The following is a 13,036-nucleotide window of genomic DNA, read 5'->3' on the forward strand; positions in this document are numbered from 1 at the left end:
AACGGGGGAAAGTAGTAATATATGTCACTGCTTAAATAACCGTATTTTGTATTTGCGCAAACATGGATGTCTGTCTCCATATCATTTCGGGATGTCTATCTCCGTATCGTTTCTATCCGCGCAATCAAAAGCACACACCTCAGTTTTAGTACAACTGCGCAAAATGAGATGGCTATCCCTCGTTGTCGTCGTCTAACCTCCCGTCTTTAAGGTATCCCTACATTGGTAGTAACTAAGGTAGAATGACCAACCCAATCTAAAATAAGTTGATTCGTACGTTTTACTTCCTGATTGCAGTGCAGGGACGAGCGAAAACAACTGCATCCTAGTCCGGAATGCACTTTCTACCAGTTCATCCATGGACCGAGGACTAGCTGGCACGGCTGCACGACGGTTTTTTGGACAGGTGCGCGGACAAGAGGCATTGTGGTCTGCTTATTTCTGCAAATAGTGGTGCTTAAATTTAGTGGAATGCACAAGCATTTCAGCTGGTCAGTACACTGCATGGTTCAGTTCAGCATTCCAGCTGAGACCACAATTATAATCGGTTATTCTGGAATGAGAGAACCTAACCCTGGATGGTGGCAACAAGAAAAAACCAGAGTGAACTCCAGGAAATTTAAGCCTGCCGGGAGACCCTTTGCTCAGAGAAGCCTTGCTTGTTTTTTCCTGATTTGTAAACATTCTCACAACTTTGTCTTTTGCTGTGAACTAGTATATGTTTGTTATGTTCTATGAATCATTGAGATGTATAGAATTGCTTAATTTATGCTTTTCAAGTTTTTTATGAAGACGAGTTTAATGTGATTGTTCCACATGAGAGTTGGACTAGCGTGTGAACGTTTGGAATTTATTACATTGTGGCCTCAATTAACTGCATGAACCACTGTAACAAGATACATAGTTGCTTATATGTCAGACAGCAGATTGTTGATTGTTAGCTGGTCGATAGCCTAGTGTTGAAGCGAGTTGAGCCAATGTGCCATGTTTTGCACAACTGCTTACAAGTGGGGTAGCACCAACAGTGTTTGCAAGTACTTATGTATACGTCGGCGCATGGTTCTCGAACGAGTGCTCTATTTCATCAAAACACACACTGCTCGTATGATAAACTGTGACAACTTATGTCTTACCATGCCATATTCATGAAAAAACTAGTGAGGATGCATCTGTTTTGGCAACAATTACGATGGTTCTCACATGATTCACGGGCACACAAAAGTAGCAGCAGTTCCCATAGACGGATTCAAACAGATTACTAGCCCCAGAGGGGTCGATAATAGGCAAGGTTCGGATAATTAGACACAATCCAAACTACTATTAAACACTAGCTGGGGCAACTATTTCATGCCTCGATCTAATTTGGGCTGGACACAAGACGGACCTTGCCATGAACATCATCGAGGACGTCCCGCAGCAACTCAATCCTACGAACCTTCATGAAGACAACCTTGTGGCCTTGCCACTGATAAACTTGTTTGTGTAGGCATGCCACGTCATCTTCCTGCGTAAGCTTGACAAGAACAGTATGCCTCACAAATGAAGGAGTAGCTTTGAACTTCTTGTGCTTCAGTACACCCTGGACAACACGCCTGACAACAGTGAGGCTGGAATACAACTCTTCATTGGTATAACCGCAAATGGCTTCCAGGATCCAACAACCTAAGAACTCTGTTTTCCAGTGCGTATATTCAGGTCGTCCGCCTCATAGCGAGTGACATGTACAACCACACAATCCTTGTCTGCATCAGGGCTCTAATTGAAACAGAAACAAATTCTGAATTACTTTTCAGTATAAGAAACACAAGTTATTTAAACCACTATGTATAGCATGGCATCGAAGCTAATAAAATTTTGCATTATTAATCACCACATACTACCTTTTCTAAAAAAAATCACCACATACTTAGATGAAAAAACACAATCGAGATCGGCAAAGAAGGAAATCACCTTGGGCAGCTCAGCGGGGGGGACACATCCTCGAAGGGGGAAACCTGCTCCTGCAGTGCCACGGGGGCTGTAACCTCAAATGGGGCGTTGACCATCTCACTAGTGGCCGTGAGCGTATCTGGGGTCGGCTTGGTGGTTTCCTCCATCTTCTTGGAGCTCTCTGTCTCGTGGGGATCATCCTCCCGCGTCTGCTCCAATATCGGCAGATCTTTGCCTGGTTCTCCTTGGTACATCATGAAACTGACGAATACTAGGAGACCACTGAAAGGAAAACACAATCGCAATGACAATGAAACAAAAAAGAGAGTGAGGATATGTTACTACTTTGCAAAAGTTCTTTTTTTCTCTGAACGAAAATATACCAACATCACAGATCCGCTTACCTTCCCTTCGTTCGGAGAGAAGAACAGTGGCAGATGCGAGTGTTGCCTTTCTTGAAGATGGTGAGAGAGAAGGGGATTCAACAAAGAGTGAAATGATGGTTGCTTCGTCCTTCAAACTTAGACTGCGGGGAGGTGGGGTTTTGTGATACGACGGCTCGTTACTGCCGCACTACGACCGGGGTGACTCTCCGCCTGCATACTACCTTCTAATTTGGTGGGTGGCATTTGGGCCCGCGCGCTGCATGGCCCGCATGTCGGTGAACAAAAGTATAACGGCATTCAGTAGAGGGAGACGTTTCAATGACCTAGGAGGAGCTAGAAGCGGTAGAGTGTCTTCACTGTAGTAGTAGTAGTAATTGTTTTTCTGGGTAGCTGTAGAGTGTCTCCACTGTACTAGTAGTAATTGTTTTTTTTGGGCCCAAGACAAAACAGCCCATCCACACTAGTAAATAGTAAAATCAATTCAAAAGCCCATATGTTTACTGAATTGATGGATGGGTATGTCGAAGAGCAAAAAAAAGGAGTTTCAAGTGGGCAAAAGAGCTTCTGAACATGCCGGGTTTCTATTTACAACATATTGTGGTCATAATCCAGTAAATTTTACGACCCAGGATGTTCATTCTATGGACCTGACCGATCCATTTGGTTGTGACTGCCGAAAACAGTGCTGGAGTTAGATGATGTTGTTGCAGTTTTCAAGCCAGCCGCGCTCTGAGCTCAAAAGACTCATCTGGAAGACCTGGGCAACGGGGCAAGTGAAGTTCTTCTGCTGGCTATTGCATCACAACCGGCTATGGTGCAACGATCGGTTACAACGACGGGGCTGGGAAAACGCCTACTTCTGTCAACTCTGCAATCAGAACCTTGAGTCGTCGGTGCACCTCTTCTGGGAGTGCACGGTCGCCAGAGAGGTATGGCAACGTGCAGCGCAATGGAAGGGATGTGCCGCCCTGTGCCCTGAAGACTGGTCACCACGCAGCGCGACCATGGAGATGGTGGCCATGATCGCAAGCAAGACGGAGCCGGGCCACCGGCGAGGGATACTGTCGCTCACCGCCCTAATTCTCTTGGCGCATTTGGCTGGAGCGTAACTGCACCTTCAAGAGGAAACAATCAAGCGTCAGCGACATCATCACCTTGATCAGATGTGACCTGGAGCAATGGCGCCTTGCTGGCACGACCTGTTTAGCGACCCCTTTCGGGGATCCAACGTAAGACATAAGCATTTTTTGATCGTCAGGCTAGCTTTTCGGCTGCTCTAGTCGCTAGCCTGAATTTTTGTTTTCATCTCTCTGCTGCTGACCGCACTCTCGATCAGTTAGCCCTTTTTTATTCTCCCCTCTGCTAAATCAATGATAAGCCAGGCAATCTGGATCTTTCAAAAAAAAAGTTTCTCAAAAAGAAAATAAGAAAAATGCACCTCTTCCTGCATTTGAATCACGACCATAACGAAAATTACAAATTGGGTTGCGCACACGATTCGGTGCCGCTTCGCAGTGGGTCTGATAGAAAAGCGCCTGAAACTGCTCTTCTGGACCCGATGCGAGCATTCAGAAAAGTCTCGGTTTTGATCTCTTCATCGTCAGTGCACACTTTCCCTCGTCACTCCCTCACATGCGAGGTTGGCAGCCGCTCCAGAAGCTTCTAGAAGCCGCCGCGGACTCCTCCAGCCCCCTTGCCGCCGCGCGCCTCCACGCCCACCTCCTCCGCTCGGGCCACCTCCACTCCTCCCACCACCTCACCTCTCGTGTCCTCGCGTCCTACCCTCCCGCCTTCGCTCGCCACCTGTTCGATGAAATCCCCGCCCCGACCCCGCGCCTTGCCAATGCGCTCCTCCGCGCCCGCGTCCGGGCGGGCCAGTGGCGCGACGTGCTCCTCCTCCTCCCGCGCCTCCGCGTCCGCCCGGACGCCTTCACGCTGTCCCTCCTGCTCAAGTCCTGCGCCATGCTCCCCTCCCTCGCCCACGGCCGCGCCGTGCACGCGCTCGCCGTCCGATCCTGCGCCGCGTACACCGACGCCTTCGTGGCCACCGCGCTTGTGCAGATGTACGCGAAGTGCGGCGACATGGTTGGCTCAATCAACGCCTTCAACGCGTTCGAGGAACCAGACATCGTCCTCCGGACTTCCGTGGTGACTGGGTACGAGCAGAACGGGATGGCACAGGAGGCACTGGAGTTCTTTGCAAGGAGTGTGATTGGCCAGGGTTTCATGCCGAGTCCAGTCACTCTTGTGAGCGTGATCTCGGCAGCGGCGCAGTTGAGGGATGCCCGAAATGGGCAGGCCTGCCATGCATATGTTCTCAAGAATGACTTGGAGTACGACTTGGTTCTGGTGAATGCTATTCTTGGGCTTTACATGCGGATTGGAGCTGTGCAATCTGCAAGGAGGTTATTCGACGGAATGATGGAGAGAGACGTGGTCACATGGAGCTGTATGGTCACAGGATATGTGCAATCTGGACACACCTCTGAAGCGTTGAGCTTATATAAGAAAATGGTTGCGGCAGGAGTGAAGCCAAATGCAGTTACCGTGGTGAGTGTTCTGCAGGCCTGTTCGCTTGCTCTGGATGTTGAAGAAGGCAAGAGGTTGCATGACATTGCTGTCAAGATAGGTTGCGAACTTGAGATGACAGTTGCAACTGCGCTGGTTGATATGTACATGAAGTGCTCGTGCCAGGAGAAGGCAATGCAGTTATTTCTTCGGATGCCAAAGAAAGATGCAGTTGCTTGGGCAGCGGTCATCAGTGGTCTTACCCAAAATGGTCTCCCTGATGAGTCGATGAGAGTCTTCAAGTGCATGTTGTTGGATGGTCCTGTCCCTGACGCTGTCACTATGGTGAAGGTACTTGCTGCATGCTCAGAATCTGGTGTTATGAATCAAGCCTTTTGTCTCCATGGCTATTTGATTAACACTGGTTTCTGTGATAAGAAGTTTGTGGCAGCTGCACTTGTGGATTTGTATTCTAAATGTGGAAACTTGGGTAGCGCTGTCAGGGTATTTGAAAGTGCCACTGAGAAGGATATTGTGCTGTGGAGCTCAATGATCTCAGGTTATGGAGTCCATGGCCTTGGGCAGCAAGCTGTTGCCTTGTACCAAAGGATGGTTGCTTCTTCAGTTAAACCTAATAGCCTGACATTTGTATCTGTGTTATCGGCATGCAGCCACTCTGGACTAGTACAGGAAGGAAAGTCCATTTTTAAAAGCATGACCCGAGTCTATGGAATCATGCCAAATGCAGAGCATCGTAGTGCCATGGTTGATCTCCTTGGCCGGGCCGGTGAATTGCAAGAGGCAGCGAAGCTCCTTCATGAAACAGGTGGGAGAGCTGATGCTCATACTTGGTGTGCCTTGCTTGCTGCCTGCAGAGAACACCGTGACACAGAGATGAGTGGTGTGGTAGCTGCCAAACTACTCAAGCTGGATTCTGATCATGTTGGCTACTACAATCTCTTGACTAATATATATGCTTTTGATGAAAAGTGGGACAATGTAAAAGAGACTAGGGACATTATCAGAGACAGAGGTTTGAAAAAAGTGCCTGGTTGCAGTGCAGTAGAGATCAATAATGCAATGCACACATTCACAGCTGGGGAGAGGTCACACCAAGATTGGGAGAAGATCTCTACATTGCTCTGGGAGTTGTCACGAAAGTTGAGAGGGGATGATTGTTTCTTTCAGTTGGACGGTCACTTGGTGTTTGAAGATTTCTGATCTTCTCTGAGCTGAAACATGATCTTTCAATACACTTCACTTGGTGGTGAGTTCCTAGAAGAAAGTAACAACAAAATAGCATATGCAAGGTAATAATTCATCTTATAATGAGAAAAGTAGCACAGCTTAGTTTTGCACTAATTGTAAAATTGTATATGTAGGACAGACACTTCCAAGAAGTGTATAGCTGTAGTCCCCTTCATTTAACAATCAGTCAATCAGCTATGTATGTGTTGTAGATTTAACTTTATGGTCAGAGCATGGCTACCTTTTTCCATAATTAAAGAAGCGCGTTGACCTGATGTCAACACAAATGCCCTGAACTAACCACTGGTTGTAGGTAGTTTCATGTTGGAGAATGCGTTTGTTCAGGTCTGCTCAGGACTCATGATATGTGAGCTGTTAGTGCTCTCTCGTAGTCGGAAGTCATTATGCATTTGTTCTCTGGAGATAATGAGTTTCATGCATTGAACCTCCAATGCTTTTGCAGAGTAAATTCATCTACAGTTCACTGCAGCTTGCACTGTTTGACCGGTTCTAAAAGTTGTTTCAAGTAGAAAGTTGATTGATATGTTATTGTGCTCTGTGTAGGGCAATATACTTATATATGCCACATAATGGCACGATTGCAAGCCAGTGCTTGTCTCTTTCTCCTATGTGTGGTATGCAGGCAGCGATTAGCAGGTACAGAAACCAGTTATGAAGTTACTCTTTCTGCGGGCCTATCCGCTTGTTTCATTCTGAGTGTGGTTAAGAGTAGCATGATGCGGTTGAATTAACCTAGCCAGTCTTTGTGGACTACATCAGCACTGCCTTGCATTTGTTATCTTTTGTAGTGTTTTTTTGAATCGCTCTGAACACCTGGATGAATTTATTATTACCATAACAAAGGTGGAACTATGACAATGTTTGCGTCTAATTGCCTTGGCCGCATTGGTTTATGATGTATAGTCTCGGTCTCACCGGTCAGTTACCTGCACGCCGCTGATTTCTTCGAGCCATGGTGACACTTATCTGTGTGTTTTATCCGTTTTTCTGCTATGTGGCCAAAGAAGCTTACTTATCGGACGTCACAGAAATGAGGAGCTATGGGCTATGGCAGCATTATCAGTCAGTTGCACCTAGTATTCAATCTGCAGACACATGCTCCCTCAGTTTGAACTAAAACCACAACAAGAATTATGGGACGGAGAAACAATTTAGGATGGCCAAGCTGATGTGTGCCAGTTCAATACTTCTTGCAGCTGTCAAGAGCCACACAAGCTTATCTCATAAGGGTTGTTTACGATATTGATATATGGCTTGAGATGTGCATGTTACGGCTTGACATTTTGTAGTTACCCCAGACTTGAACAAAGAACTCCTGGCCTAACACTCTACTGAAGCAAATCTACAAACATGGTGCGCCGGTACTATGGACGCCCCTGTTGTCACCCAAGGAAATTAGCATACTTCTTGATAAAGACCGAACCTCGAGGCGAGATCCGATCCGTTGTTGCGGCCCGATCTTTCACGACACTCCACCTTCAGCAGCAGTAGCCCCTCACCCGCGCACGCGATATGCACGAAATAGAGGGTTTGAACCTTACGGCCCAGCACGAGAAAATCAATCTCGACGATGATACTCACGCGCAAAAACAATTTCTACAAAGAAATCGCAACACATAGGTTTTCTAAAGATCCCCCTAAAACTTGATACGGGTGTCTACCCTTGAAAACACATCGTGTCTATTTTATCAAATAACCTGCTTTACAATGAACGCATCATGGCTTTATATATTAGCCAATCCATCTAACTTGAGCAACAAACCAAACTATTCATCAATTGATATCTCTCACGGCTAAACATAAAAGGAAACTAATTCTGTTGTAGGTTCATGCGTCTTCTCTGATTGCATGGCAGGTGGACCCCATCCAATTTCCTTTAAGGAAAGAAGACTCCATGCGCTGCATCTTCTACATGTTCCTCCCTGATACGTCTCTTTGCCTGGCAAGAATAAATATAAAAATCTAAATTGCATTGATTTTCTTTTAAACCAGCGTACAACGCCTCTATATATCCGATTAGAATATTCCCTTGTAAACTCATCCATACGTACAACCTTGTGGCCTGAGTATGCACGGCTCAAGGACCGATGAGATCCATGCAAGTAGTACTCACGTTGTAGTTTTCCATTACCATATAACTCAGTTCGTTTCTTATCTCCCGGGACCAAATCAAGAAATACACCGTAATTGCATGCGCTCAGAACAAAACAAGAATGATTGTTCAATGATTTGACCACCGATCCATCTTCACTCAACTGAAAATAATTAGGAGCGTAGATATTTCGCTGTATTGATCCCTCGACATCACTAGCATCAACGTCCGTATCACTTCTTCCTTCCTGCTCTGGTGTTCCAAGACAGTTTCAGGGAAGCTGATGCTCATAGGGCTGTTAATTTGTATGAAATGTACAAATTGGCTTGTATTGGAATCTTGACTTTCGGGCCTCAAATTTAATTGATCGATCAACCTTGAAAACCTATGAGCACTGTGCTTGTGAGCATCTTAGCCTACTCCAAACAAGCCTATAAATCTTAGGCAGCAGCGAGTCGCAAACTTAATTGATCGAACCACAGCAACGTGTGAAGTTATGCAACACGGAACATTGTCCAGTACAACACTTGAAACATAAGGGGATGATTACTCCCCAAAAAAGAAACACAAGGGGATGCAAACATCGATCCAAACAAACGATGTGAACAAAAGCAAAGGAAAAGAAACAGCAGCAGATCATGCATGAAACCACACAGGGAGCAAGCAAGAAAAAGGCAATCACTTCTACGTAGTCCTCGCACTCGTCAATGCGTATTAGCAAACCACTAACGCATGCATGGGGGCGTTGACACGATGCTTCGCCTCGTTCAGATGGCAGCAGAGGAGCCATGGTGATGGTGGGTGGCGCCGGTGATCATGCCGCTCCACAGGCCGAGCCCGCCCAGGGAGCTGATGGAGGTCTCTGTCGGCGCGCGGCTCGCCTCGCCGCACCACTCCAGCGACAGCAGCCTCTCCGCCTGCGGCTTCATCTCGGCAACGACACTGTCACGCTCAGCCCGCGACGTCGCGCCACCAAATGGAAGCGCAAGGTGCTCGCCAAGCCCGGCTGCATACCGGAGCGCGTTCAGTGCGTGGTACTCCGCGCCGCCACCGCCGCTTCCGTTGGCAATGCCCATCATGCCTGGCCCGGTGAAGTGAGCCTCAGAGTTCGCGCTCTCAAAGCCGCCGGAGCCCGAGAGGATGTGGTCGTACTTCCAGTCGAAGAGCCCGAGGCTGCAGAGCGGGTCGGCGGCCGAGACCGCCGGCGGCTGCATCCCGGAGAAGGACAGGTGGAGTCCGGTCTCTGCCATGTGTCGCCCGTGGTGAAGCTGCTGCATCATCGAAATCGGCGGCGTGATGACGGCGGCAGCAGAGGGCTTCTTGGCGGCGCTGGCGCGCTTGTTCTTGCGGCAGCCGCCGCCGACGGGGACGTTGCGGAGGGAGCCGCCCTTGGTCCAGTAGCGGCGGCACGTCTTGCAGAAGTAGCGCGGCTGGGAGAGGCTGTAGTTGTTGTAGTAGCAGAACTTGGTGTGCGTGGAGTCGCAGCGCGGGCACTTGAGCGGCTGGTCGTGCTGCGGGCGCAGCCGCCGGTCCGCCGCCTGCTGGGCCTGCATCGGCTCCGGGCACGCGATGATCAGCTCCTCCGACGGCGACGACGACCCCATCCCGCCCTGGTCCTCGGGAACGATGCCCTGAAAGCAAAAGGCACACACCAGATCAACGTCAGCACGTTGTCGCAGTGTGATCTGTAATCATCATTAGCTGTGGCATGTGACAGAAGAATGGAAGCCTCGGAACGCGCGAAAGCGTCTTGGCCAAGCTGCTAGCTGCATGCATGCATGGTCCCATGCATGTCGCAGCAAGCTGCATGCAGACCAAGCTAGGGTTTCTCAAAGGGTAAAGCTTGCGACACCCATGGCGCTTCATGATGGAAGCATCAAGTAGGTCCAAGTTCTAGATCGATCTGGGGCCGATCCTATGGTATACGTACTTTTAGACTCAGACTGATCACTTGCTTTCCATCACATGCAAAAGTAACAAGGGGTGTGTAGATTTCTTGAGGGCCATACGTAGTGTACTTGGCGACTTGGTCTTGATCTCTCCACCATTCTCCATGCATTTCTCATGATTACTCGCAACTCTAGATCCTTAAGAGTGATCATAGTCTAGCTTGTTCCTAGTTATACATATACAGTTAATTTATGTCAAATATACAATGTTTTATGCAGAGTTGCAGACTGTATGCATTGGTGTGTTGTGCCCTAGCTATCATCCCATCCGAGCTTAATTCAACGACATGAATGTTACTCCTCCCATTCGTAGTGGATACAGATTTTTTTAGAGGAACATTGAACAAGTTTATAAACAAAACTACATATATTGAATACAAATATATATCGTTAGATACATCCTGAGACACTTTTGTTATGTTAGGTGTTGCAGATATATATGGATGATTTTTCTCTGTAGACTTGGTCCACTCTAAAAAAAACAATATGCAATACATTATGGAACATAAGTAGCATGAGAGTTACCCACAGAGTTCAAGCCAAGTCTCCTTAAAAAAGGCTATTCTACTCATAATGTACTATTGTGCTAAATCTGCCTCCGCTCCAAATGCCGTTGTTTCTCCGCATTAACATTTTTACCTTTCAAGGAGAGGCAGAATTTATGTCATGTTCAAAAGTTAAAGTGAAACTTATCAGATGATCAAGTTGTACTTGTTTGAATCTCTTTATCTTGTCGTTGCTTTTGCTTGCAATACATGTGGGTCTCTGGTTAGCTAGTCGATAGCTACCATTCACTTTTCACAGTTTCTTAAAATGGACACGCACTAAAACTACTAATGTCTGGTAGAATGCCCGCTTTTGTTGCATCTTTTGCTTGTTTTCCTTTTAAAGTTTCTTTGTGTAACAAAGCTATGGAAACAAAATGTTTAGTGTGTCTTAAAATGTGGTATTTACACTGGTGAGAAATATCCATTCATGGTCCAAAGCTGAAACAACCGGATGCTGTTTACATGGATGATGGAACAGTGCATATTTCTCACACATATCTCCTACAGTAAATTTGGTCAGCTCACGTAGATACTACGCATCTGACAAATTAACTAGGGTCTGTCTAAACAAATTAACTAGGGTGGTATCCAATAAAATCTTGTTTCCCCCTCACCCTTCCACAAATCTCAATGCAGAGACATCAGACTGTTTAGGGTGTCGACTTAGACGTAATTAAGAATATCTGAAGCGACTTAGATTTAGCAAAATCATACTAATAATTAAGTGATGCTCTTACCAGCAGTACATACTCGTGAAAACTGTTCAGGTAAAGGAAAAGTTTTAGAACCTCTGTGAAACAAAAGGTACGAACGAAAGATTTTTTTTTAGAAATACAGACTAACCTTATCAACGAAAACTACATGCGCTACTAGCTAGTATGAATACCACAACTGACTAAGAGAATTTGCATATGTTCGTTCATACTACATGTGATCAACGACGACAGGAATTTTTTTCAATTCTAGCTAATCAAGTATCAGGATCCAGCTGCCTGTAGATCTGCAGCGCCTAGGTACGTACAGTATCAAATAGGTAGATCTGTGAAGCTATATATTGAGTCATTAATTCTCCTCCAACAGTCTTTATAATTGATTTGGATGCAGAATACACCTACTAGCGTGACGCTTGTTTCTTCCTATGCTGCTAGGTCAATTAATCACAACTTCGATCTCCTGTATATGTAGATCCTACAACGTGTATATGGGTAGACTGGAAAACGAAAGCAGTGGTTATTTTCTGAAGGCTGCACGGTAGCTAGAGTAGCTGCATGTACACACCAGCGTATGTGAACACGGTCTCATCTCAAGATGAGGAGATGGAGACAAAAATCACGTTGATCGCGCAAAGCCAAATCAAACCAAGTGCTAGTTGATCACGCAAATCAAAACAAAGTGCTTGTTAATTACAAGCACGATAGGTGTACATATATATGTGGGTGACATACCTTGAGCCAGTCGGAGTCCATGCAGAAATGCATCGGATGAGCTGCGCCTGCCATCATCGATCGCCCGGGCTTCCCAATCAAGCAGTCAAGGCACCCCAAAGATGCGGCAACCTCACTGCCAGCCGCTATCTATGCACGTAGCCCCGGCAAATCGAAGATCCAGCAGCAACTCAAACCTAGATACGATCGATGGTCTACACCTACTGCACACGCACGCGGCCTGCTTGTTCTCGTTTCGTTATTTGTCGACGGGTTTCAGGGCGATTGGCTAGCTAGCTAAGAGGAGGCGGATTCACCGATTAGTAGCTAGGAAGAACATGAAGATGAAGAGGAGGGCGGGGTGTGGATCGACACATCGATGCTGGACAGGAGAAGAGAAGCTGTGGAGAAGGAAGAGGAGATATGAGCCGGGGAAGCTGGTGGGCTGCGGCGCTACTGGTAGTTGGTGAGAGACGTGGAGGAGGGGGGAGATGTGAATAAGAAGGGAGCGAAAAGCAGCGGAGCCATGGCCAAAGCCCCAGCCGGATGGAGGGCGGACTGGAACGAGCTTGGTGTGGGTAGGCTACTGTGCTGCTGCCTCTGATCGCCAGGGGCTTGGCCTGGCTCGGTGGTGGTGGTGGGGTTGGTTGCATGCGACGCATGTTGCCGGGGGTGTGGTGGGGCGGGCGGGGAGGCCCACCGTGTCGGGGTGGAGTCTGTGTGGAGACATGGCGTGGGGGAAGACGGCCATCTTCTCGTCTCCTCGCCACTGGTGGGCCTGCCTACGCGCGCGGCTCGCATCCCGCGGCGTGTGCGCGTGTCGGTCGGCGGCCTTCATCTTCATGCTAGCGCCTACGGCTGGCTACGTATCCCCATCGACCTCACCCGGATCGGTGGGTGGTCCGGTTCACGGTTCACGGCGTTGCTAGCG

At 47.6% G+C, this 13,036-nt stretch overlaps 1 protein-coding gene across 1 annotated transcript; it reads right to left on the reverse strand.

Moving 5' to 3' along the window:
- Window positions 1–8,641: 8,641 nt before the first annotated feature.
- On the reverse strand, window positions 8,642–12,734 carry LOC123128140 (dof zinc finger protein DOF5.6). Its single transcript, XM_044548074.1, has 2 exons — window positions 12,127–12,734; window positions 8,642–9,815 (listed from the first exon to the last, which is right to left on the reverse strand). The coding sequence occupies exons 1-2, from the start codon at window positions 12,181–12,183 to the stop codon at window positions 8,952–8,954; spliced, it is 921 nt and encodes a 306-aa protein (XP_044404009.1). The 5' UTR covers window positions 12,184–12,734; the 3' UTR covers window positions 8,642–8,951.
- Between the last annotated feature and the right edge of the window lie 302 nt (window positions 12,735–13,036).

This window comes from Triticum aestivum, chromosome 6A (assembly GCF_018294505.1).
Source record: "Triticum aestivum cultivar Chinese Spring chromosome 6A, IWGSC CS RefSeq v2.1, whole genome shotgun sequence".
In the NCBI taxonomy this organism is placed as follows: domain Eukaryota; kingdom Viridiplantae; phylum Streptophyta; class Magnoliopsida; order Poales; family Poaceae; genus Triticum; species Triticum aestivum.